Below are 27,012 nucleotides of genomic sequence, written 5' to 3'. Positions count from 1 at the left end.
CGAAAATGCTATTTGCTATAAAAACAACATTTTGTCTAAATGCTGAATGAATTAGTGTCATGATCGTGTGACAGATTTATGCCAAGGCCAGAATGAACTTCTGGCATTCAAGAATAAATCTGAAATTTTATTTAAAAACTATTATTGTATCCCCTTTACTATTAAACATTTTCTTAGTTCCTATTTAAATGTTTGACCTTGTTTGCTGCTAGATCAGACCTCAGTTCATAGTTCTGCATGTAAAACACAGTAAGACGCTCATTTTCCACTGTGATTGGTAGAGACATGTTTTTTACTTCTCACTTTTCCCCTCACACTTTCTTCTTTCCTTTGTATTCATTATATTTTTCATTAGGCCCAGATAGGAGATCATGGATATTGTTGCATACACATGTGTAATTTTTTTATCTCTTGAAATTTTAAGATGACAATGCTGTTCCCTTTTTAACATCACAAAATGGGAAGAATAGATATTTTCATGAAACACTCATGGCTTAAGTGGAATTATATAATAAAAAGCATAGCATTTTTTAAATATTTTGTTAAAGTATAATTTTCAAAATATACAATTCATAATTCATGAAATACAAGTGGACACATGTAAGAAATTTTAGTTAGTTGATATTGAAACCAGTAAGAGGATATGTCCAGTTCAAAGAGCATTTAAGAAATAAGACTATTTATAGATAATTTAACAAAGAAATGTTAGGATAAGATTTCTGAGTTTGCCCTGGCTGGCGTAGCTCAGTGGATTGAGCACAGGCTGTGAACCACAGTGTCACAGGTTCGATTCCCAGTCAGGGTACATGCCTGGGTTGCAGGCCATGACCCCCAGCAACCGCACAGTGATGTTTCTTTCTCTCTCTCTCTCTCTCTTTCTCCCTCCCTTCCCTCTCTAAAAAAAAAATAAATAAAATAAATAAAATCTAAAAAAAAACATTGCTCACATTAAAAAAAAAAGAATTCTGAGTTTGATTTAAAAAAAAACTACTTTATGTTCAATAGGTCATAGTCTTAGGGATTATCTGTTTTATTAGACAGAATTATTGAGTTGGCCAAAAAGTCTGTGTGGCTTTTTCTATAAAACAGAAGACACATTTTTCATTTTCACAAATAACTTTATTGATTTGGGTGTTTTGAGTATGTTAGCTATCTCCTGTGTGATATAATATAACATTGGTTGTTCTCAATTAATGTCTCAGTTTGATTGCTATCAATTTCAGCTGGTCTGCTGACCATGGAGCATTATCCAGTGAGAAATCTCTATCACAGAACTTCGAAAACTACTTTTGACATATTTGATCAATCTCAGCACCCTCTCTGTACACTGCACAGACCTTTTTTAGTGTTTCCGTTATGTTTTTGCATTTCTTGACATAATAAAGCATAATATGCTGAAAATGTGTATTTTGTTCCCTCTTCAGTATTAAAATGGCTGCACAAAAATTCATTAATTTTGATGTTTTTCTAAAATGCATGCTGATATGAAGACTGTCACAGTACAATCTAATAAAATTGTTTTGAATGAAGTTAAAGACTATGAAGTGCTACTAGAGCCATTTTATGGCAAAAAAACAAACTTTTGGGCCAACCCAATATTGGCATCTCTATTGAACAAAAACCCACAAGTTAGTAAGTAAACTTCTCTGAGATCTTTAATAAACAGCAAATAGTGAGATGAACTAACAACTTTCCATAGACAGTCCTTTTGTGAATATACCCTTATGTGATATTGAAATGACTCACTGTACCTTTTTATTTTACACCCAAATCTCAGATAATGTTCCTGACAGTTATGGATGTTAGTGGCACTAAACAATTCTGCAAGGACATATTCTTTTTAGGCAAAATAATTAGAAATGCAAAAATAACACAAGGGAGAGTAGAGATGAAAATTTTAATGAAATGCAAAGAACACAAAAGAACCAAAACAATATAGAAAAGAACAAAGTTGGAGGATTTACATTACTTGATTTCAAGTGTTGTTACAAAGCACCACTAATCAAGAGAGTGTAATCTGTTTGTTTCCTTCACATATATAATTATTAATTATTGTAGCATTTTGCTGTTCCAAAATATATATATACCGTATGCATTTATACTTCAACTGATTGATAGAATGTGAGCATATTTCCCTTCCAAGTAACTGAAGAATCTGTGGTATAATAAGGGAGTGAAGGAGGTTACACAGCAAGGCATTTGGTGTTATTATCTTTTAATTTTTGCATATACAGACATACGTAAAAATTCTACAATGATGTACATCAAAGTGACAGTGGCAGTTATTTGGGGTTTTAAAGTTAATGGGTTTCACTTTCTTCTGTGTACCTTTATGATTAGTCTGACAATTCTTACAAAGAACTCAAACCCCTTTTATAATCAGAAACTTAACAAAGCTATTTTAATCTGAAAGGAAGAGTGAAAACTTCATTTTGTTTTTTAATAAAAAGTCAGCTCTGCCTAGCTGCTGTGTTTGTAATGTACTTCCTATCCATCTTCTAGGAGTGAAGCTTAGCAGCCTTCTTGGTAAAAAGGGAAACTTGGAAAAGCTCCAGAGCTACTGGGAAGTTGGATTTTTCCTGGGGGCCAGTGTTCTGGCCAATGACCACATGAGAGTCATTCAAGCATCTGAGAAGCTTTTTAAACTGAAGACACCAGCATGGTAATAAACTGTTACATTTTTTATACAGTTGTTTTTCATAATCAGTTCCTATGTCTTTTTTCCAAATTGTCATATTTGTGAACTGACAAGTAGATTATTTTATTTGCTTTTAGAATATAAAATAATCTAGAGGGCGAAAGTGAGGTTCATAAATATGGGTTCTGATGCCTTTGGACATTGGTGATATCTGCCAGCTACCAGCTTAGCCTTTCTCTCACAGCGACCAACCCGCTAACCCAGTGTTACCCACAGAAATCATGCAGGAGCCTCACACGTCATGCCTCCAGGTCTAATCAGCAGGCTCACAGTTTGCATCTTAGCCTCCCAGGCCTCTGCTGCAAACACAAGCCATTTGTTTCCTTATGATCTAATCTCAGTTTTGGAATTACCATTCTTTTACTTAGGGCTTACTGACACATTTGGATGTTTTCTGTATAGATGTATGTTTTTCTAATTTCAAATTGTTCTTGGCATGCACCCAAGTCTCATCATTTTGTATGTGGTAATTGAAGAGAGGAAAACAAAATTCCATCTGCATTTAGGACCGTTTTGGAAAACAGTGCTGATTTTACCATGCATCACATGTAATCACTACCCATTAGCTGTAAAGATTTTTAAAGGTTAACACTGATACTGAGAAAGGCATAAAGCTGCTCAGAGCCCAGGACAGTGACTTGTTTCCCTCGAAGGGAAGCATTTAAGGACCCGTCCAGCGTGGCAGTCCTCATAGCTTCATAAAGGGTTTTCTCACTTTCCACAAATCCTCCCCGACATCACTCCCACTGTGATCTTTCTAAAATGCATGGCTGACTTTTCCCCTCCACTGAGATCCTTACATCAATATAGTTCAATGGCACCTCACCACCTAAAAGACAAAGTCCATTTCCTTGGCTTGGCAAACAAGGTTTGCCCTTAGTCATTGCAGCCTCAGCTCCTGTCATACCCACTGGTTGCACTGCCCTCTGTTCACACTGGACACGCATACTGAGGCGTCAGGCGCATGTGTCTCAGCACCCACGGAGAATGCCCCTCCCAGTGCCCTTCTGCACCTGGGGAACACTCGTAAATCACAACTGCTCACAACCCTGTCCTATAACCCTTCCCCACACCCAGAGAGAAGTCCATGGATATTGTAGCATATGCATGTGTGATTGTTTTATCTCATGAAATTTTCTTCCATGTTTCTGCATTCTCTCATTATATCTCTATGATACTGACCATATGATTTTTGTTAGTCCTATCTCCACTGATACTGGTCACATGGTGCTAGAATACCTTTTACCTTCTGTCTCCTCTGCACTGTGCACAATTGAGAACAGGGCTGTACTGTCAGTATTATGCTTACAGTGTGCATTCAGCAAGTGACATGAAATACATGAACCAATAAACATTAAATGCAGCCAAATTTGTTATTTCCTTATGGTAACCATTCTGATCATGGAGGAGGTCAAGACTGAACCACAGGTACACAGAGATTTGTTCTAGGTATCCTGGCTTCTGTTGACAAGAAAACTGGCATTACTTTATGCAGTAGTAACTATTAATTTAATGTTTGCTTGCATGTTTATAATTTAGAGTGTGCTTGCATACCCAGTATCTCATATAACTACCTTGTTTCTCATTTTTTGTACTCCTTTGGTGGGGGCACCAGCTGTCTTACCAGATTTGGGGATATTTGTGTAAGCTGAGTTGCTTCAGGAAAAGTAATGATCTCTTATGAAGGGTCTATTTAGAAAAGTTTCCTTAAGGAAGTATATTTTAAAGCAAATACATTAACCAGTTCCTTGAATAGAATATAGGCATTATTTTAAAAGTTATGTTTTCAATAAATGTATCATCCAATCCAAGTTATTTAAGCCCTCTAAGCCTCAGTTTCCTCATCTGTCAAGTGGATATAAACCACCCTGCTTTATTGAATTTTTGTGAGACTTAGATGACATGTGAGAGTACATGATATGTAAGAAATAATGAATGATGTTTGGCGGATCTGAATGCATAATTTTTATGCCATATTGACATTTACAGAGTCAGACTGGGATATGTGGGAACAGATGGTTCTAAATCTGCCTCTTATGTGTTTATATCTTTTAATGTTTAGGTACCTCAAGTCTATTGTAGAGACAATTTTGATCTATAAACATTTTGTGAAAGTGACAACAGAGCAGCCTGTGGACATACAGGAGCTCATGGACTTCTGGATGGATTTCCTGGTCGAGGCCACAAAGACAGATGTCACTGTAGTTAGGTTTCCAGTGAGTACTCTTCATTTAACTTAACTCTAATTATAGTTCGAGTTTGCTTCTTTTATTTAAAGTATATCTTGCACTGTGGTTGTAACAGTTCTGTATGCTGATACTCATGTTCTAAAACAACAGCGATATGGTTAATACATTATTTTCTGCACATTGGTTTGCTTTAACTAACTTTTTATTTTTTAAAAGATTTTATTTATTTTTAGCGAGAGGGGAAGGGAGGAAGAAAGAGGGCAAGAAACACTGATATGAGAGAGAAACATCAATTAGCTGCCTCTTACACACCACCAATGGGGGAACCAGGCCCACAGCCCAGGCACATGCCTTAACTAGGAATCAAACCAGCAACCTTTCATTTCACAGACCAGTGCCCAGTCCACTGAGCCATACCAGCCAGAGCTGCTTTAGCTAACTTTTTAAAATAACTTCTCAAACTCAAAGAAATTAGATACATTTTTATGTTTTGCCATGGTATTTTGTGGTTTCTTTTAGTAAGTTGTAAAGTGCACTTTCCCAAGAAAATATTGTCTCTTACTTGGGTAAGTCAGGATATCTCTTTAGACCAGACAATGGGTATGTTTAATTCAAACTGCAGTCTTGCTGACATTGTCATGAATCTCAGTTGCCATCATTGTGGTGAGAAGTGTCAGACTCACTTGCGTTCTTCTTCCATCCCCACCACTCATGTGAGTCAGAGTTGGATGTAGTATCCACAGTCACTCTCTACAATGCTTTACATTGTGGGAAATGATGACTTGTAGATTTTGGTCTGCAGCTCATTTTGGCTGATCTCTATCAAACTATATATATTTAAATGTATAATAGACACACACACTTTGAAAAATATATTGCTCATCTTCTCAGCTGGTGCCGTCCCCCTCCTGATAGCTCTTGGAATACTGTCTAAAGCACTATAGTCTTAACATCCAGTGCAGGAATTACTGGCCACTCACTGTGTTCATACCAGTGAATCTCTTCCCGCATCAGAGTGATGCCACACATCTCTCTCTCGGAGTCTCTGTCTCAGTCTTCCATAACCAGAGGTGGTGACACCTTTCAATTCTTTCCACAAAATGTTGTTTTCTAGTTGATGTTGATAGCATTATCTGTTTGATTTAATTAAATCCATTGCTGGCATTAACAGGCTTTCTTTACTGTTGCTTCCAGAAGCTTTAAACGCAGCAGGGCCTTTCGTTGAGAAGCCTTTCAAACTACAACACTTCACTTAATTTTCTGTCTGGGATCATGTGTAGCTGGGAGAATACTTATCTAGAGTAAGCTGGCAGCTTGCCTCGAGCTGGCGCGCTGAGGGCCGTAAACACAGTGGTGAGAGGAGACAGCACAGGCCTGAAGTATTTAATTGACTGTTGACTTGATCGACTAGGAAATTAGCTGTGAAATGCAACCACTCCTGTTAGCTTTTCTGAGCTGATTTAAGTTAGCTCAATGTGACTTAGTCTGTCGTAATGTGGATGCAAAAAAATAAAACCAGAAAATGTAAGAAGTTAGCAGAATATAGGTATACAGTCAAAGTGAGAGAGGCTTGCTTTCTTAAGCAAGAAAGGGACCTATAAGCCAAAAAGGCAAATATTAACCAATTTGACTTCATTAAAAATTCAAATTTTTATTCAGTAAATGATACCATAAACATGGAAAATGCTAGACAGGGAGATAATATTTAATACTAATTTTCAAAATGATCAATTTGCATAATATGCCTGGGGAAAAAACCAACCAACTCCTAATTTATAGGCAAAAGATAAAGAAAAATGAGCAAGTCATGTGAAGAGAAAATCTTACTGAGTAGTCAAAAAAAAAAAGAAATTAAAATGAAACACTATTATATACCTGTGCCATTTTGCACGTGTGCACCTGTATCTGCAAGATAGATCCCCAGAGGTGGAACTGATTCACGTTGCCGCGGTGCCCTCGGGGGGCCTCTGTCATTGCACACTCCCGCCATCACCGCGTGAGGCCGACTCCTTTTCCAGACTCTCTACCAAAAGCATGTTACCAGAGTTATACCTCTGCTGAACTTACAGATGGAAAACGGTATATTGGGATGGTTTTAATTAGTGTTTTTCTTACCACATGTGAGGTTGGGCGTATGATTGCATTCAAATGTTTAAAAGACCACTCAGTGATTTAAAAGGGAAAAAAGGATTTGTTGCCACCATTTAAAAATAAAAAGTTGTACCTTCAGTGCTGTGATGGACTAAATGGGATTGGTATTGCTACAGATACCTATAAAATCTAGACAAATACACAAAACAGCTGTTTGGAGGCATGAAACAGCAGTTACCACAGTACTGTGATCCTTGGGGGCGAGGTGCTGGAGTCCCATCTCTACCCACTAGTTTTTCCCTGAGGTCATTTTGCTGGCTGAAGCCCAAGGAGGTGGAACCTGGTAGGGAAGAGTAGCATTCTCACTGGGTGGAGCAGGCAGGTGTCAATGTTTGGGGCTCTAAGGCAGCTGGAATGTTAGGGGCAGGCAGTTAGAAAAGGGGGAACCTTGAAGAGTGAAACCCAGGATTCTGTCTGGCTTTTGCAGATAGTGTGAACAAGTGGCAAGCAGGTCGTGCATAAACACAATTATAGATCCCAGTCTTTGACTAAAACTGGGTTTCAGATGAGACCTACGTGGCTTAAATACACTTTATTGAAGTAAGTTCCCTTGCTGTATTTAGGGATCATGACCCGAGTGGCACAGGGCATCTTTGGAATGTGAACTCTGAAGAGATACTCCAGAGCTTAAACCGTGCAAGGATAAGGTGTTGGACGTCGGCCAAGCTAGAACGATGAGACCTTGGTGAACACCCCAAGCCCTTAGTTGAGGCATAGACACCCACACCCTGGGAGTGAGGGCAAAACTAAAACAGACCCACCCTAACAAAACCAGAATAAAACTGAACCCTGATAGGATCAATGTGATACACTGATAATTTAACTGCTAACTAGGAAAAAATATCAGGAAAGATACAATTCAGAGCATCTGCAGTATAATTCAGATGTAATCAAATATTACCAGACATGCTGAAAGGCAGGAGAATGATAACGAAGAGCTAAGACCACCAGTAGAGGCAGACACAGAGGTGACATGTTGGAGAAACCAGATAAGGACTTCAAATAACTATGTAAAGAAGAGGAAAAGATAGGCAAAACTGATGAAAAGGTGGGGTGTTTCAACTGAAAAATAAAGTTTAAAGAATCAAGTGAAAAATCAGGAGAATTCACATAAAATTCCAGATTTTCAACTGCTTAAAAAAAATGAAAGAGATTGGCAATTTGTGACAGTATACTCCAAAGGCAACAATCTACTGAGCCAACTAGCTGCTGTCGTTCAAAATGTTGATTATAGTCCCATTCTTCCTGCTTCATTCATTTACCTTCCCCACCAGGCCCATTCCCTGCAGTCATTGGAGTTCGCTACCTATGTTCCACTGCATGGAGAAAGACCAACTTTTAGTACCTGTGTAACTATATCTGTCATTGTAACTTGCCTTGTCCTTGGTAGCATCCTCTGTGGCTCACAGTAGGTCTTGATTGGGGTGATGACATGATCCTTCTTTTGAAGTGGATCTTACTAAAACCAACGTGACTTATACTAGAACATATTTAATTTGATTGTCTCCATTTATCCTACTACCATATCCAATCTCATTTGTCCAAGAAAAACTGTTGACCCTGGGCAACAGAAAGCAGATGACGAAAGTTCTTTTGTAAATGATTTGAATAGTTCCATCGTTTATTATAATTTAGGTTCAGTTCAGTTTATTCTTTTTTCTCACCTATTTTCTGTATATATTTTATTTCCTTCCTACATTAAAAAGTTAAGTGACCGTCAGCCCATTACCTAATATCAGGTGAGAGGAAGCAGAGTGTGGTAATTCAGTTAAAGTCTGCTTTTTATAGTTTATAGGCTCTGCTGTCTCCCACCCCGGCTGCAGATGCATGAAATTAGCAGTTGATTGTTGTGTTAACCAGTATAAAAGACTAGAGACTGAAAGCAAGAATGTGTGTACTCTCCCATGGGTTGAATCTTGATGGTTTTGTCAAATTGCCTCTACTTTTTTGTCTTCTCAGCTTTTCTGTGACCTTCAAATACATGCTACAAATTCTCCATATTTTGTCATTTCAAGGGCAGACCAAGGGGCTTTACACAGTGATCATTGCAACCAGTGTTTATTCCCTGTCTCAAGGCAGGAACACATAGTTCAGATTTTATCTATTACAAATACCTGAGACAATAAACACACAACCTGAGATAACAGGAGAGAACCTGGCCTATGCTTTCTAACATTAAATAGTGTTCCCATGTTATTAGGGAACAAGGTATATTGTCAGTGCAGTGACTTGGATGCTGTTTCGGGGTGGGAACCCACCTTTTAGTCCCTGTTCCTCATTTTAATTTCACAAGCACTGGGATACTCAGATTTGATAACACTATTTCTGCAAACTTCAGATTGAAAATTTATTTTCGTCATTAACCAGTGTGTTAACTCTCTGTTGATTGGAATTTGGACCTTAATTCACCTGATATGTCCCTGATTCAAAATGCATTTCCCTCAAGGCTCTTAGTGTGTTTATTTTTTGGTATGTTCTACCTTATGTTCATAGCTAGAGCCTGACCAAGAATTCTTTATACCCTTAATGTTTTCATAGCGAAAAGAAATTTTGTTTTTCTAATCCCCTTTCTCTAGTTCTCTGTACTTTAACTTAAATCAATTTACTGTTATGATACGTTTATCATAAAATAAATACATTGGGTTTGCAGTGTATGGCTGAGTCAGTTTCTAACCCAGATTCCTGTTTAGGGTGCACTTTAGGTTATAACATACTGTGAATTTCTTGTTGACAGAGCCTTCTGAAGGGTTTTTCCTCCACTTTCCCTTGGTAAACCCTGCTTGATAAGAGATCAGTTCTAAAAGGCAATTATTTTGAGTTTTAAGCAGTGAAGCAGAAAAAGCTATTCAGCTTCTCTGCAAATTATGGATCAGCTTTATTTCTATTATTTCTAACATTCCTAATTAAGTGTGCATAGGAAATTTGAGCGAGGCAGGTGCCTTTAAACTTCTGTACAAATAGATAATAGTAGCAACACCTTTGAAATAATGGCATGTATAGTAATGTATAGTATTTAAATGTTATTTGCTCCTGAAATGAGATATTAGTAGTAATATAATACATCATAGAGTCCTTCAGTGGTGATTCTCAGCTTACTTACCACATACCCCTCATATATCTCTAAAACTGGAGCAGGTTTTATTTTTTCTTTTTCTATCACAAGGCTAAATATATCATTACTAAAGATACCACTTGTGTCGTGAAGGCAATGTAAAAATATTTTTATTTTATATAGCTATGTCCAGTTTTTTGGTTTATATATAAACTCTTAATACTAATATTTCTCAACCTATTTACATGGGTATGAAAACTATAAATCTATGTGCCAATGTATATATAGAATATTTTCTTTTCTTTATATAGAATTTGTTTTACCACATTTCTGCCTTTCTTTGACATTTATATTTATAGAAAAAGAGTATGTATTGCCTGAAAAAAATGAAAGCTTTTAAAAAGTACCATCAGTAGACTTCTTGGGGCTAACCAAACCAATATGTGGACTTCAAAAATGTATTCCCAATTTCTATAGCAATAAAAGGTGATGTATTATTAGAACTTACAATAATGGCATTATATCATAAAATATGCAAAGGGCAGTAGTCAGAATTTTAAATCCTTTTACTCTAGCAGTGGACCCAGAACTTCATCCAGTCGTTGGTGCTGTGTTGTTCTGCCAGCTCTATGTGTTTTGAATCTTACGTCACTGATACTAATTTTTTGTTTTATGTTTTCAAGGTGTTAATATTAGAACCAACCAAAATCTATCAGCCTTCATATTTGTCTATCAACAATGAAGTTGAGGAAAAGACAATATCTATTTGGCACGTGCTTCCTGATGACGAGGTAAGTTGTACAATTATTAAGTCAAGAGTATTAACAGTGAGGACTTAACAACCTTCCAGCATTTGTACAGTCCAGCAAATATCTGTATTAGTTCAGAAGAAAAAGCTTGACTATATATATCCTAGCATAAATACATCCTGTAATATAAAATTTGTTAAATTTGGGTTATGGATTTTAATTCACTTAATAAAATATAATTAAGCTATTTGGATTTTTATCACAGATGACATAAGTATCCAAAGCGCACTTTAAATTGGAATATTTGTTTGTTTTGTAAACTTATGCTGTAAATTTATTAATTCTAGGGAGGCTGTTTGAATAACACTGCTTCTAGTATTACACTAGTACGATTATGGTTGTCATTACATCTTGGCGATTTGAATATCTAAGTAACTCTAAATCTCAGGTTAGCCTCTGGCTCCGTGTGGGCTGTGCTGCCCCTGGCTTCCAGAGGGATCTTGAACACTCTCATTTTACTTACAGCAATCATTTGGATAACCCTTTCCACTTCTGTATCTCAGCAGTTTGAATTCATGTACAAATCATCCCTCCATTTTTTAAAAATAGAAACTTTTCAGGACCTGAACCTAGTCCACAGGATAAACCACAGAAATGAGATCAGTGTCGTGGCAAAGTAGATTTGTGGGGTTCTTTTGTAATTGTTTTCCAAAGTACCCTTATAATTTTCCTTAAATATCCATGCACTCAACAAATATTTATTGACCACTTACTCTGTGACAGGCACTGCCATACTCTGTGAAGCACGAGGAAAACAGATGTGCACAAAATAAGCAAAAATCCTGCCCTTGTGGTGCTGACATGGAAAGGGGAAACTAAAGCAGAAGAGAGACTTGGAAAGGACGCTTGTGGGGTGTGGGGTTGCAATTTTTAATAATACGGGCTTGGATTCAACAGACTTGGATTCAAATCCTATCACAGTCCTTGGGCACCATGGCTTCTACAAGCTGCAGTGTGCCTTTTTTTCTGTTCTCACCCAAGGATATTCTTATTGATTTAAGAGAGAGAGAGAGAGAGAGAAACATTGATGTGAGAGAAACATTGATTGGTTGCCTGCCATATGCTCCCTGACTGGGGATCAAACTTGCAACCTTTTGATGCATGGCCTGACGTTCCAACCAGCTGAGCCACTCGGTTAGGACTAAGCTGCAGTGTCCTTATCTATAGAATGAGATAATAATAATATCCACCTCAAACGGTATTGCACAGAGCCTGGCATATAATAAATGCTTAATGAATTTTAACAACAGTAACAACAATAACAATAATGAAATTGCAGTTGCACACATATGGACCAAACCCTAATATTGAGACCCCAGAATGATGGGACCATTTAGCTCTTTAGATGACATGCAGCATTTGGATGGTGTGGTTTGTGTTATATTAGGGAACTGGGATATTGTGAGTTATCATAAGGAATATATATTTGATCTTAGTCCCCATTTCTGGCACAGAGCTCCTAAAACTCTTGAAATTTTGTAAATGCTGAGAGCCATAAAGGTGTCTTTTGCTATGCTAATGAGGTGATTTTTGGAGACACCTAAGGAGGGGACTTGTTGCTGGAGAACCAAGCCCGTGCAGTAGTCCCCAGCCTTTTTGGCACCAGGACTGGTTTCGTTGAAGGCAGTTTTTTTGCAGGGAGTGGGAGGATGGGAGGGGAGACAGTAAGTGAGGCTCAGGTGGTAATGCCAGTGAAGTGTCACTCACTCACCCACTGCTTACCTTCTGCTGTGCAGCCCAGTTCCTGACAGGCTTCAGACTGGTACAAGTCCATGGCCTGGGGGTTGGGGACCCATAGATTAGATGGCTGGAACTTTCAGTCCCACCCTCTGACCTTAGGGAGGGGAGAGGGGCTGGGGACTGAATCACCAATGGCCAGAGATTTAATGTCATGCCTAGGTAATGAAGCCTCTGTGAAAACCTTGGAGGGCTTGGTTCCGAGAGCTTCCAGGTTGGGGACACGGGGAGATGTGGGCAGACAGACCGCCTGGAGAGGGCACAGGACCTCCAGGCCCCTTCCCACATGCCTTGCCCTATTCATGTCTTCCATCTGGCTGTTCCCGAGTTATAGCCCTTTCTAATAATTCAATAATCTCGCAAATACAATGTATTTCTGAGGTCTGTAACCTGCTCTAGCAAATTAATCAAACCCAGGGAAGGAGTCATTGGAAGTTCAGATCTATAGCTGCTGTGATGGCATTATTCCAAGTATAATTATCCAGCAAAAAGATTAGTAATAACTAATAAAACTATCAGTTTACATGTTGTTAACATTGTTTTAAAGTGCACAGTGTTCTGTCTACATTATTTTAAAGTGCATGCATGCATGTTCTCACAAGCAGAAGTAGTCACCCAGTTGAAATTACAAAGACTAAAAGAGGTTAGGAAAGATTAACATTATTATCTGGGAGAGGAGATTTTTCAAAGGCTTGATTGGAAAGAACAAGGTTATCCAAGGACACTTGGAAACTGAATGGGGTGAAGGAGTTAGCAAGACTCCAGAAATTGAGTGGAGAGCCAGCAGTATTTGGACACAGAAGGAACAGAAGTAAGCCAGAGATTTTTGGAAAATGAGTGCTGTTTCTAGCTTGTTGTCATTTTTCCTTTCTGGAAGTTCTCCATTCAATAAAGTTAGGCTTGCATTGATCGTCTTAGGCTTTGTAACAGTTGTAGAGACAATTTTCATGTGGTGCTAAGAAAGAAACACATTGGGCTATAAGTGAATGCATTAAGAAGGGTTAAAAATTGTGCTGTGAATTGTCTTTTTTCCTACCATCTTTTGATCAAAGATAATTTCTGCATTTGCAGTGTGCTCATTTCCCATTACCTTTAGTGCAAAAATTCTTCTTGTTCAAAAATTGCAGCTTTCATAAATCAATTAGTTTCTATTTTAGATTTATCAGTTTCTTTGCAAACTCTAGTTTTATCCATACTGTATTCATTACCACTGCTATCTTCTGTTTTTAAAAATAGAAGTGATATAATTGGAGTGAGAACATGCAATAAAAATAAGATCATTTTGTTATTGTTAGTTTAAAACAGCTAATAACTATAATTAAAGGATAAACAACAGGTTTAATATCTTATGTTAAATAAACAGGAAATGGATTGTTTCTGTCATCAAATGTTTAAATTTTTTTCTAAAAGTAGAATAACAGAGAATGTTGCTTTTCATCTATCATATTTTTTCTTTACTCTCTTCCTCTCTCAATGTTTTCATTTAAATATGGAATGAACAGTTACGTGAGCTAGTATATGAGTACAAAATCTGTCCAGAAGGTACCCAGCCATATAGTATGAAAAATAGGTACATTTATTGAAGAAGATACAAGAAACACTGTACATAGGCAATAATGCCTATGTCCCCTTCAAAGAGGCACCTTGGGCCCTTATACAGTTCTCCCAATTGCCATCAGATGCCCTATTGTATTTTCCTGAATCTCATTCATGATCTGTTATCTCTTCCTTTTCAAAGGTGATTTTAGTTTTGGGAAAAGCCAGAAGTCACAGGGTGCCATCTGGGCTGTAGCTGGGCTGAGTCACCTGGGTGATTTGATGTTTCACCAAAACACTCTGTATAAGACGTGATGCCTAAGTGAGCACGTTGTCATGATGAAGCTGCCAGTCACTAGTTGCCCATAGCTGCAGCCTTCTGAATCACCTGCAGAGTTTCTGCAGAAGAATGTTCGAGCTTAGTACAATATTTGATGCAGATTCATTGCTCTACTCGCTCAGTCAGTATGAACGTGATGGCCACACAGTGCACGTGCTCACTCATTGCTCACGTGTGTGCATTCCAGTCCATTCCCTTTGGCTGCCAGGTCACATCAATGTTGCATAACCGTTCTCATTATATTAGCAAGGGCTGGACTTTTTCCAGGCAGATACTTCATTTTGTAACTTTCAAAACTTTAAGATCATTACACTAATTCCTAAGAGTTCAGGGACTCTTAGAGAGTTACTCCACATTGAGAGGCAAAAATTAATTGAAATCCAGGGAGGTGGGTTTGGCTGGGGTCGGGGCTGGGGGTAGAGGGACAATGTAGACAACTGTAATTGAATAACAATAAAGTAATTTAAAAAAATTAGTTGAAATCCAATCTTTTAACTCTTCTTCCTTTGTTCAGTAGGTGGTTACTGCTTAAAATAAATTAGTACTTGAAGAAAGTCTGCACGTGCACATGAAAAAAACCTAGATTGAGGAACAGAGAAGTTATTTGCCAGATATTTTAAACAGTTGTTATTTAAGATTCCCCTCCTTCTGGGTTTGATGTTTAAGTACTCCTGACCTGTCTGGTGGCTTCTCAGTCAGGGACCTAGAAGAATACTAAGCTCTGGCCCATGGCCATTCAGAGAAGACCCAGGAAATTTATGAGGGGAATGTATTTACCTCGAACTCCCAATTTTGATGATATGATGTTCTCATCCTACAGGGATACTTTTAGCTACAAAACTCCCAACTAAAATAAGGAAATGTTATCTCATAAGAACTTCTGGGGTGGGTTCATTGTTTGGGTGATTTCAGGGCTTGACAGTGTCAGAATTCTGAGTTGAGTTCTCTGTATGTATGCTCTTGGTTTTTTACTCAGGGCCTTAAATAGCAGCTCCAAGCATCACTTTGCACAGACCACATCCAAAGGAGGAGGGCCAGGTCCTTCCTCTATACAAAAAGTTGTATCATGTGACTGTACCTAAACCAATCACCAGCAAGAAAAATGGACTTAACCATAGCTGATTTAGATTAATCAATTTCACCATCCCTAAGCATTGCCACCTGAACCTGAACAAAATTTATTTTTTGTTGCAAAGAAGGGAAGGAAGGGCTGTTGCCTAGGAAACCAAGAGTGTCTGCCAAGGGTAACTCCTGCCACCTTAGCTCAATGGTAACTCCTAGTACCTAGCTGGAGCATGGGATCTGAAACTAACCATTTCCTAGAAAATGGCGTGTGTGCTGATGAAATAAGATTGAATGTTGGTTTGGAGCTTGTTGGGATTAAATATCATTCCAGCTCTGCCTTTGGCATCCCTTTCCCCCTGATTCCCAGAGAGGTCCCAGGACCCTCTACCTCACCTGTTGGCCTTGTAGCTCACCACCACCTCTGTGTGGAGAGCCCACTGGCGAGGGAGGTGGAAAGAGGCCTTGTTCCAGATCACTTCATCTTACTCATGCCCTGGGCTTTACGGCACTGAAATGGAATGTTTCCTGGCAGCACTTGAACCTTTCAGGAAACTAACATTCTGAAAATGCTTTACTCGTTTCCTGCAAAACCAGCCCAATCATCATGGGAAATCTCTCCTTGGCCACTCCCAGGACAGGGCTGATGGAAGATAGATTTTACCAGTGCCGTCTTGTTGGTGTTCGCTAGTTGCTGTGTTCAGTTGCAGGTTTGCACTCAACCCCCCTCCTGATCCTGAGGGTGGCCTTAGAAAGAAACTTTGAGGCCAAGGCTGCTGTGTGCAAGTAGTACGCAGGTTAACAGCTGCAGCTCCTGGGTCACATATACTTGGGTCACCCGAGGCCAACAAGCTTTAGAAGCAGCTTTCAAATTACCAGCTAAAGGTGCAGGCTATTTTAATTTAACTCCCTGTGCACTCCGGTTACGAGAACCACATTCCAGGAGTACCTTTCTGTGGTCTCCACCTTTCCTGGTCTTCATGCTCAGCAACATTTGTCCTATGATAACTCAGGTCACATTCCCTGTGACCTGATGGATGTGCATTGAAACTAGTTTTTTAGTAAATATGCCTCAGGCTTGGGAGGATCTATTTTTTATTTTAAGTTGTATGGTCCTAGCAAAGAAATAGTCGCTATGAATATAAATTGTGGCTTTTTGAGTTGCTTCAACCAAAAGGAGAGTTCCGGGCCACATCAGAGCCACAGCTTCATTACCCACTTCACTGGCTCAGCCCTGACCTCAGCTTCCTGGCAGTATTTTAAGTTGATGGGAAGAGCTCGTTCTCCTAGTTGTTTTATATTTAAAGCATTGACTTGCAATTGGAATGACTACTTGCTAAACTTGGACACATGTAGCAATGACTCTATTTCTACAAAAATGTTATTAATTCTGCATCATTTTTATAGGGAATGTGATCCATCTTGTAATTTATTTAGTTTAGAGATGTGCATTTAATACTGATTTTAACTTAGCTTTAATAATAAATTTAAGTAATCAATTGCCACAGTTTTTTTTTTTCATCTTGACCTTGCAGATCACCCATATTTATCAAATGCTGGTCAGTTTTTATCTTCAACCTTTATTAGTATATTGAGTCTCACATAAATTAGGTAACAGCACACTGTAACTATGATGGATGTTATATGCATGCGTAATTGCTGTACCAGGTTCTTAAGAAATAGAACCTCCATTTAGTTAAAAAACTTAAGGTAATTCAGAAATATTTATCTTTAAAAATTTGCATATTTCATTAATGTTCTTTTACAGAAAAATATTGCTTGACTATAATTGAATTACCTTGAGATCACTGTTTTTTTTTACTTTAAAAATTAATGCATAAGTTATTAAGTTAATCTGCCAAAAATAAATTTTAAAAGTTGATGAGACTAATTTTCCTATGCTCTCTTAGAGCCGTTCTGTTGAAATACAGAAATTATTATGTAAACATCACCCTTGTGGCTTAAGAATGAATTGCAGTTTCTATCCCGATAATTTGTTCATGAAGAATTATACATGAGGAAAATTATTCTGTGTGTCTTACTAAAAAATAATAAAACAAAATTATTGCTGTTGGGTTATTTTAATTCGGATAACCGAACATTTTTCGTTGTTCTTTCCCTGTATTCTAGAATGGTATACATGAGTGGAATTTCGGTGCTTCTTCTGTCAGGGGAGTGAGGTAAGTTTCCTTGGTGCATTTCATTTTCTTGGGAGACATTTTTCTAGAATATGAATGTGTTAGATAGGACTTCTAGTTATGATTTAAAAATACATGCCTGAGCTGGTATGACTCAGTGGATTGAGTGCTGGCCTGTGAACCAAAGGGTCGCTGGTTCAATTCCCAGTCAGGGCACATGCCTGGGTTGCAGGCTAGGTTCCTAGTGGGGGAGTGTGAGAAGCAATCACATATTGATGTTTCCCTGTCTTTCTCCCTCCATCCCGCCCTCTCTAAAAATAAATGAAACTCTTTTTAAAAAAATGTAAAGATTTTCACCCTAGCCTGTATGGATTAGTTGGTTGGAGCCAGTCAGGGCACATACCCAGGTTGCCCTTTGTCAGGGCACATACAAGAAGGCAACTGATCAATATTTCTCTCTTATATCAATGTCTGTCTGTCCTCTCTCCCTCCCTCTCCTTCCTCCCTCTCTCTCTCTCTCTCTCTCTCTCTCTCTCTCTCTCTCTCTCTCTCTCAAAAAGCAATGGACAAAAAATGTCATTGGGTAAGGATAAAAAAAAGTAAAGAATCTCAGCAATCCTTCTATTTGTGAAATGCTCAACCTTTTTTAGTCTATCTCCGTTATTAAAAGATTTGCAAGAAAACGTTCACTGTTAGTTGAACTAACTCTGTGCTTGTCACCCACTTAAAATGTGGTGACTGAGGGGTAAATGTAATCTGTGGGACAGAATCAAGGTGTAGACAAAAGTGAGCTAGGTGCAGTTCTCTCTAGGTGGCTGAGCTGTTGGTTTATGTTATGGGATGGGTTTCTGCTCTTTAGGTATACCAGGAACTAATCTCTCCTTAGGTGCGTCCAAAATGTCTTCTACCAGATTGTGTCCTGTAGCTGATATCTACGGGATGAGAGTAAAAGGAATTCATTAAAAAAAAAAAGAAAGAAAAAAAAAGAAACACCTTATCCTGAGGTCACCATTAATGAAGTGTTCTGGGATTACAGTGACTCACTTCAGTTTGCTTTAGGTCTGACATTGCCATCATAATACCATTGGCTCAGGAAATACCATTTCCTGGGATTTAGAAATGAGAGTTGTTTGTTTTTTTCCCCCAGAATCAAAAGCCACCAATTAAATATTTAAATACTCGTTCTATAGACACTCAGCAATGCTAGACCAACTATTGCAAGTTTTAAACTATATTAGTTGTGGTTACTACTTTTTCTCCCCACATAGTGGAGATGAAGAAGAACGGATTTCTAAAGGCCAGATATGCAGTTCTCCATTGGTTTAGGCATGATAGTATTTGGTTTTGTTGGAGACTGAACTGGTAGAGCCGTCTGAGTCACTGATTATTGGAGTTCGCCTGGTAATGCCACCTGTTTCCTTATGAGTGACCTGAACAGAAGCAAATAGGATTACAGACTGATTCATTATATATCTTTCCAATATATGCCTTCTCAAATAAAGCTTTATTCTCTTCATATTTAATTTTTAAAACAGGTCATTAGTAAAGCACTCATTCATAGCTGTATTTTGAAGCAATCCACTTAGTATGGTAAACATGAATTTCACTTTATCTTATCTATTTTCTAATGAATTAATTTTCTTTTAACTAGGTATGACATCACTACATAACCTTTGTTGTGACTTATGACATAGAATGCTTACATGGGGCTACTGCTGGTTTATATGTTGGGAATTTGAGTTCCAATGTGTGACTTCAAAGAGAGCTAACCTTTTCTTGGCTTTCTCCTCTATAAAGAGATGGCAAAGTACAGAAGAAAATCTGACTAAATTAGCAGTTTGCCTTATATCACCTCAAAACTTTCTCAGCTCAGTCAATGGGCATTGATTGAGCACCAGCTGTGTGTCAAATGTTAAGTCCTATTCTATAAGAATACAAAAAATACCAAGACCTAAGGTCTGCTCTCTAAGAGCTCTAGGTCCAGCATGGGAGCAGACACGTAACAACTAATGACAATGCAGTGTGGGATGAGCAATTATTGGAACTGTGTTCAAAGAAGGGAGGTACAAAAGAAGGTCTTTCTGTTTAAGGTAGAAGTAGGGAAAGGAGTAAGGCCTAAGCATGGCCTTAAATAATCAGTAGAATTTCTTTTAAAAGTCAAGAATAATATGCATTCTAAATTGAAGGAATAGCAGATGCAGAGGCATAATATAGGGATTGGCAAACTACAGCCCACAGGCCAAATATGGCCCACTGCCTGTTTTTGTAAATAAAGTTTCATTGGAACTCAGCCATGTTCATTGTGTATTGTCTAAGGCTGATCCAACAGCAAAAACTGAGTAATTTGGCCCACAAAACCTGAAATATTTACTCTCTGGCCCATTACAGAATATATTTGCCAACCCTTGGCATAAAACAGCATGGCCTGACTGGTAATCTCAAAATTGTCCTAATTGCTGTGAAGTAAACCGCTTGCTGAGTCCAAACCAAGTGCTGCTCCGTGTTGCTTCATTCCTCTTAAATCTCTACAACTAACGAGATGGTTTTACTGCCTTCCACACATTGCCCTTCTAGCTTTGGAAACATTTTGTTATTCTACAGATCTCAGAGAACCAAAATCACCGAGTCAGCCAGCCAGCCAGCCAGTTCATCCTTAGGCTTTTCCTCCCAGCACGCAGGCAGGGGTATACAAGGCAGCACCCCTTTCCCATGCTAAGTTGCAGGGACACATAGCTTCTCTGTCCCTGCCACACCCCAGAGCAGCTCTGTCTACAGATGGGAGCAGGAAGACAATTCTCAGAAAGTTAAATACTTTTAGTATTGTGGTACAGGAAATAATACTTTTTATTAAACTAAGTAATTTTTAGTTGTTTCTTCCAGCACAATTGTCTGCATTTCCCTCCCCACCACTCCCCCCTACCCCAGCCATCCCCACCTCCCTCCCTTGAATCCACCCCCCTTGGTTTTGTCCCTGTGTCCTTTATAGTTGTTCCTGAAAACCCTTCTCCCCTTTCTCCCCACACTTTTTAAAGTACGGTTTTTAACTTTTTGTCATAAACAACATTGATTTCGTAATTAGGGCCACATATAAAATAGTATTTATTTTCATGACAGGACCTGGAAGTATTGGGATGATCCCTGAATATTTCTTTTTGTTTGTTTCAGTATTTCTAAATTTGAAGAACGATGCTGTTTTCTTTATGTGCTTCACAATTCTGATGATTTCCAAATCTATTTCTGTACCGAACTTCATTGTAAAAAGTACGTATTAGTAATGGTTTGTATGAAAAAGACTGTTCTTGCCTGATCACTATTTTTTTTTAAATTAATGAGTGAACATGTAGCTCCTGCAAAGAATTCGTGGCTATGTGGTTGTATATATATTTCATTTGGGCTAATATTTTATAATTCTGTGGTATATTCATCAGAGAATTTGGGGGGCTCCCTTCCATAAATCAAGCTTTCTCTTAGTCATAATTTATTTATGACTAAGTCATAAATAAATTCCTTAGTCAGGAATTTATTTTCCTCAGACAAACATTAACCAAGACTTACAGTTAATTGCCAAATATTATGTCTCATTTTTAAAATGCGCACTTATATGACTACCAAAATTTTCATTCCTGAATTCCTTGGAATAACCTCACCATTGTCTGCAACAGTGGCTCTTAACTCTAGTTCATGTTAGAAATACCTGGAGAGATTTAAAAAGTGCCTGGGCCCCACCCAGACTAGTTATATTGGGTTTTCTAGTGGAGGTGCTGCCTGAGTTAAGAGCCAGGAATTCGATCTACACCAATAACAGGTAACCTGAAACTCAGTGGACTGCATTGGGTCTATTTCTCTTGGGCTAATCATTTACTTCATGTTCCCCTAGAACATATGACTGACTGTGGGGACCTAGAGAAGTGACTGGCAATTTAGAAACAAAGTGAGCCTACAAGCCAGCTTGGACTTACAATTTTGATGGGGGTTGTCTCCTTCAAATAATTACTGTTGGAGCCTAATACCAGTGACTGGTGTGCTACTACAGTATGTAGTCAGCCACATTTGTCTCAGTGCAAAAATATGTTTGTTTAATCCACAATTATTGGCTAGAGTTTTATCTTTATTATTGTAAAATGTAGAGTAAAAAGACTTGGAAGTAAGAAAGAATTTTTAGCAGGTGTATGGTTTCCTTTACTACTAAATTCTCAAGGCCATTGATTTCTGTGATAATTACAGCTAAGATTTATGGAGTGCTTACCCCAGTCTTAATGTCTGTGTTAATCTTTAAGCAAAACCTATTAAGTAGGTAATATTAATATCTTTGTTAGAATAAAAAAGAGTCTTGGAGAGTTTAACCAAAAATTCTGTGTACCCAGTAAGTGTGAGATCTTGGATTTGAATCAGGCACATGTAACACCAGAGTCCCAGCCCCTGAAAGCCACACTGTGCTCCCCTCCCACTGTGTGTCGTGTTCTGCTTACAGACGTCCGTGTTGGAAACCTTCACGTGCGTAACCGAGCACTTTTACCCCAGACCTTAAAGCCAGGGTTTTTTTAGGTCTTTTATTTTCTTCTTTCTCTTGGTTGAACTTGCTTTTGTCTCTAACTCAGTATGGTATTTAATCTTTATAAGAGCCTGCTGTTATTCTCAGCAGGTTTGGTAATTTTATTTTTTTTTTGTCATCAACCTCCAAGAGATGTGTAGAGAGAAAGAAAGAGTGAGATAGATTCCAAACTCTGAAGTGGACTTTGTCTATTTTGTTCATTCTCATATTCCCAAAGGCCCGGACAGCTGTTGATTCTAGTAGACACTGAATGAATGTTTGTTAAATGGAAGAATGGATAAAAAGAGGTGCTAGAAAAAAAAAACAAACTCCGCTTCCCCCGCTTCCTATGTATTCCTTCTTGTGTGTCTCCTTTATTCCTCACACACAACACTTCATTTCTGACACCTTTGGTCACCAAATGTGCGGCGGTTTTTTCCATACAAGCAGACCTCTGTGACACCAGCCAGGTGCCCTGCATTTCTAACAGCACCTACCTGGAGACAGTGTCAGACCCCACAGATGAGGGCTCAGGCCCATGAGACATTCTTCCCCCACTTCCAATGCCAGTTACACACCTAGGGATCTCAGCCGTGCTTTTGAGCAGCCAGCTGTAGATTAGAAATTCCCATGGCCCCTTCTGCATTTGGCTTTTGCTAGAGCAGAACACAGAGCTCAGGGAAATACTTACATTTACCCCTTTAATTAAAAGATATGATACACGGCACAGATGAACAGCTAGATGAAGAGATACATAGGGCAAGGTCCGGAAGGGTCCCAAAGCACAGGAGCGTCTGTCCCATGGAGTTGGGGTGTGTTACCTTCCGGGTGTGGATGTGTTTGCCGGCCTGGAAACTCCATGAACCCTGTACTATTAGAGTAATGGAGGCTGTATCACATAAGCAGGAGTGATTATTATTTTTAGCCCTCTTTTCCCTCTGGAAGATGGAGGAGGAGGCTGGAAAGTCCAAGCTCCTAATCAAGCTTGGTCTTTCTGATGACCAGCCCCCATCCAGGAGCCCACCGAGAGTCTGCTCATTGTAACAAAAGCTGCTCTGGGTTCTCTCATCACTTAGGGGTTTACAGAGGCACCCTGCCAGGGACAAGTGTCAAAGACCAAACATCAGAACAAGAGATGCTTGTTCTTGTCACTTAGAAAATACAAGGGTTTTAGGAGCTCTAGGCCAGGAAATGGGGGCAGACCAATGTATATTTTCTATTATGTCATTGGTACAGAGATAATAGAAAGGTTCTGAATTGTGGTAGATATTTTTTCTTGTCACACCATAGCGTACTGCACCCTTGGGCTGGCAGTGCACAGCGTGACCCGCCTGTGAGGTCATCGGCCCCTGTTCAGAGTGCCTCCCTTCCTCGACTTCTGGAGACCATCAGCGTCCCCTCTGAATGGATAGCACAGCTGGTGGTGCAGAGGGCAAATCTATTTCTTGCCGTAATTGTTTTTCTTGGCTCTGAAATGATCTCCAGAAAAGAAAAAGAAAACAAAAACTTGACAAGAAGAGTTCCTGAAGACAGTGTTTGTCCCAAAAGAGGGATGGTTTCTGTCACAAACATATAAGCCATCTGCCCCTGCTTCCCATTAGTGTTTCACAGGCTGTGTTTATGGGGTCTCGTGTGTATGATATTGAGGTGCTCAGGCGGAAGATTGAGTCACTGAGATCAAATGTTACATTGGCCAATGTTCTATCAAATAGTGACTTCAGAATTTAGAGACACTGTTCTAAAATGTAGGTATTTTTGTTGTGTCCCATTTAAATAGTAATATTTAACAGTGGTAAAATAATAATAGCCAATATTTATGAGTGCACTGTGCTAAGTAAGTGCTTTGTAAGTGTACCTCAGGTCATCTTCATAACAACTGAGGAGATAGATTATCTAAGTATAGTCCCCATTTTATAATTAAGGGGTGAGTCTCAGAGGTGGAGGAGCTTAACTACACCAATACTAACAATCTTGGTCTGATGTCCAAGTCCACTTTCCTAAGATTTCTGTGACCTTGTCTTACCTCACTGTTCGGCTTCTGTACTATATGTGTTACTGTTACTCGAAGTGAGGCAGGAGGTCAGAAATTCCTGTTTTCTTTTTGAAAATCATATTTTTCACACTGATACTGATGGTTTATCACCTGACTTTCTTGGCTCCTTTTTTTTCCCCTGTGAAATCACTTTGGAACATGCTTGTGTATATTTTAATGTTTTGTGTGTTACTAGTGACCACATACCAACTTGCATCGTAGGTTTTTTGAAATGGTGAACACCATTACCGAAGAGAAGGGGCGAGGCGTGGAGGAAGGAGACTGTGAAGGAGACTCCCTGGAGGTAATAATGACTTAGGTTTCCATGTTCTTTTTACAAAGTTTCTCTGTGACTGATTTTTAAGAACGAACTATTTAAAGCTGTACTGAGGGGAGAGGGTGCAGGAGGTGCATATGAGTGTTGGTGAGGGGGTAGGGTGCACAGCCTGTGAACTCTCCTTTAATGTAACAATTGCAGAGGATTCTATGCAAGCACTGAGAACACTCACCCACCAAACCAGACAAGAGGGGAAATGCTCAGAGTTTTTTCCTAGGACTATCCAGAGGGTTTCACTACATCCGCTGACCTCACAAGAAACAGCTTATACAATAGTGCTCTGATTCATCAAAGTGCTCCTAACGCACCCTTCTCAAGTAAGCACAGGGACACCATTCTTTTAATGTTATAAAAATATTCTTACACTCAGTCCTTCGCATTCTATCAGAATAATTTAAAATCTGTGATGAAGAACGGCTTCTGCAGTATTCCCAGTGGACTGGGTAGTCTATACAGTGAATTAAAACATACTTGTTTTAAGTATTTTGGCTTAGTTTACCATAATGCCACAACTCATGATATTGGCATTTTGGTGGTGGTGGTGGTGGTGGTGGTGGTGGTGGTATTTTATTAGCATAACATTAATGAATGGATCCAGTAATGTTCTGGGTTGTGAAGGTGATGAGATCCATCTTGGCCCACCCTCTCATTGAGTATTCCTTCCAAGCCAGAGCACCTTCACAATATGGGTTATTAATAAAAACCCTTAACTTATTTTTTGCATAATTTATGATAACTCCATTATATCTTTGATTATATTTCTTAGATATTTTCAACTTTTTTGATTAAAATAATTTTTCAGTATTCTAAAGATTTGATTAAAATCAGTTAATTTCATTATTACAAACTGACCTTGAACTTCAGCCCGTGAAAGACATAACGGAAAACAATTCCTCTGCTTCCCATTTCTTACATTGTAAACAAGTAAGATTACTTTTGTGATTAGGTTTCTGTGTTGATAATTATTTTCTGACCTTTACCTCAATTTGAGATAGAATTAAAATTGTTTAAATACAATTCCTGAAGGCATTAGATACCTAAAACAAAATTAAAATGTTGGAAAGATCAGACATTCTTTAATGTCTTTACCTTCACTTAAAGTGGTATCAACATTGAGCAAACGTTAGCTATTCATGTGGTCCTATAAACTACAAATCTGAAGCTAATGCTTAGAATTCTTGGTGTTTGAAAACTTTTTATTCAAAACCCAAGTTAAGATTTGCGTTTCTTCCTATTTGAATAGTATGCTTTCTTTTGAGAGGCACAATTGTGGGAGGGGCTCAGCCTCTTTTGGGTGATGGTCAGAACCTCCTTCTGATCGTCCCTGGCTCTGGTGAGATCTGTGTAGCCCCTGCAGGGGTCAGCAGCCTTGAGTGCCAGTTCTGACTTCGTCAACAGCCAATTTTATAACTTTGGACAAAATGCATACTCCCACTGGGCTAAGATGATTTTATTCCTTAAGAGGAAGTTGAACAAGAAGATCTTAAATGTCCTTTTCTAATTCAAGTATTGTATAATTTTCAAGATTAGTACAAACTGTGCAAGGTTTTTCAAATACAGCTCAATACCACTTTTGGAGGACTTTTCTATTTTTAAATACAAAGAGAAACAACTTCTTTTGATTCAAAGCCATGTCTTTTGACTCAAGGCTATATTTTGACATGGAAGGATTATGAGCCCATATCTTAAATAATTTAATGTGTTAAGTTTATATTGAAATTATTGAACAGTTGGTTACAATTGATCATAAGGGTTCTAACATTTATCAGCTGTGGTCCCTATTTTTGTTCTCCCAGCCTTCCATATCCTCACGAAGAGCAGGGCATCTGACCAGCAACTCAAGGCAGACATATCAGGGCAACTGCTTCTCCAGCCCCTCATACCCTCACACCCAGTCTTTCCTGCAGCCCCTTCCTTTCATTCTCTCTGTCACTCCCCCATCTCAGGTCTTCCCGTGGAGCCTTTCTCCTCTGTCAGTGCACTGTCTCTGTCATCATCAGGCAGGTCTCTCACGTAGACTTAATCCTGTGACTCCCCTAACTATAACCTACTCTTTGTCGAAGGAGATTTCCACACCGTACCATGTTCTTAACTACCTAGCTGTAACTTAACTTAACCATTTCCTTTGCACCCAGCTGTCCAGCAAAGCCAATTTCCTGCCTATTTTTCAGATAGCCAAGCTTTTCCTGAATCTGGGCTTGACATGCAGATGCCTAACTCCACATGCTTTTTCTTCTCTGTCCCACTTGGTGACTACGTCCTAACTTTTTGAGATGCAACTCATATCAATTTTTTAATCATTTTCAACACTTCTCACTTTTCTCTGCTCTCGCAACATTCTTGCCCACTCCACTGTCCTAGCTCTTCTTATTACATTGTAACTTGGTAGCCTGCACAGAA

At 38.7% G+C, this 27,012-nt stretch overlaps 1 protein-coding gene across 2 annotated transcripts in view; it reads left to right on the top strand.

Annotated features, from left to right (window-relative positions):
- The window catches only part of MAP3K5 (mitogen-activated protein kinase kinase kinase 5), a 180,914-nt gene that overhangs the window by 99,523 nt on the left and 54,379 nt on the right, over positions 1-27,012 (top strand). For both annotated transcript variants that reach the window (XM_028508900.2, XM_036024775.1), the window contains exons 9-14: positions 2,503-2,662; positions 4,761-4,914; positions 10,774-10,881; positions 17,705-17,754; positions 20,878-20,973; positions 24,498-24,579. In XM_028508900.2, coding sequence (XP_028364701.1) covers positions 2,503-2,662; positions 4,761-4,914; positions 10,774-10,881; positions 17,705-17,754; positions 20,878-20,973; positions 24,498-24,579 — 650 coding nt within the window. The remainder of the gene's footprint in view (positions 1-2,502; positions 2,663-4,760; positions 4,915-10,773; positions 10,882-17,704; positions 17,755-20,877; positions 20,974-24,497; positions 24,580-27,012) is intronic.

Source organism: Phyllostomus discolor, chromosome 4 (genome assembly GCF_004126475.2).
Source record: "Phyllostomus discolor isolate MPI-MPIP mPhyDis1 chromosome 4, mPhyDis1.pri.v3, whole genome shotgun sequence".
Lineage (NCBI taxonomy): Eukaryota > Metazoa > Chordata > Mammalia > Chiroptera > Phyllostomidae > Phyllostomus > Phyllostomus discolor.
The sequence above is the reverse complement of the archived record's forward strand: the minus strand, read 5'-3'. Positions and strand labels throughout refer to the sequence as shown.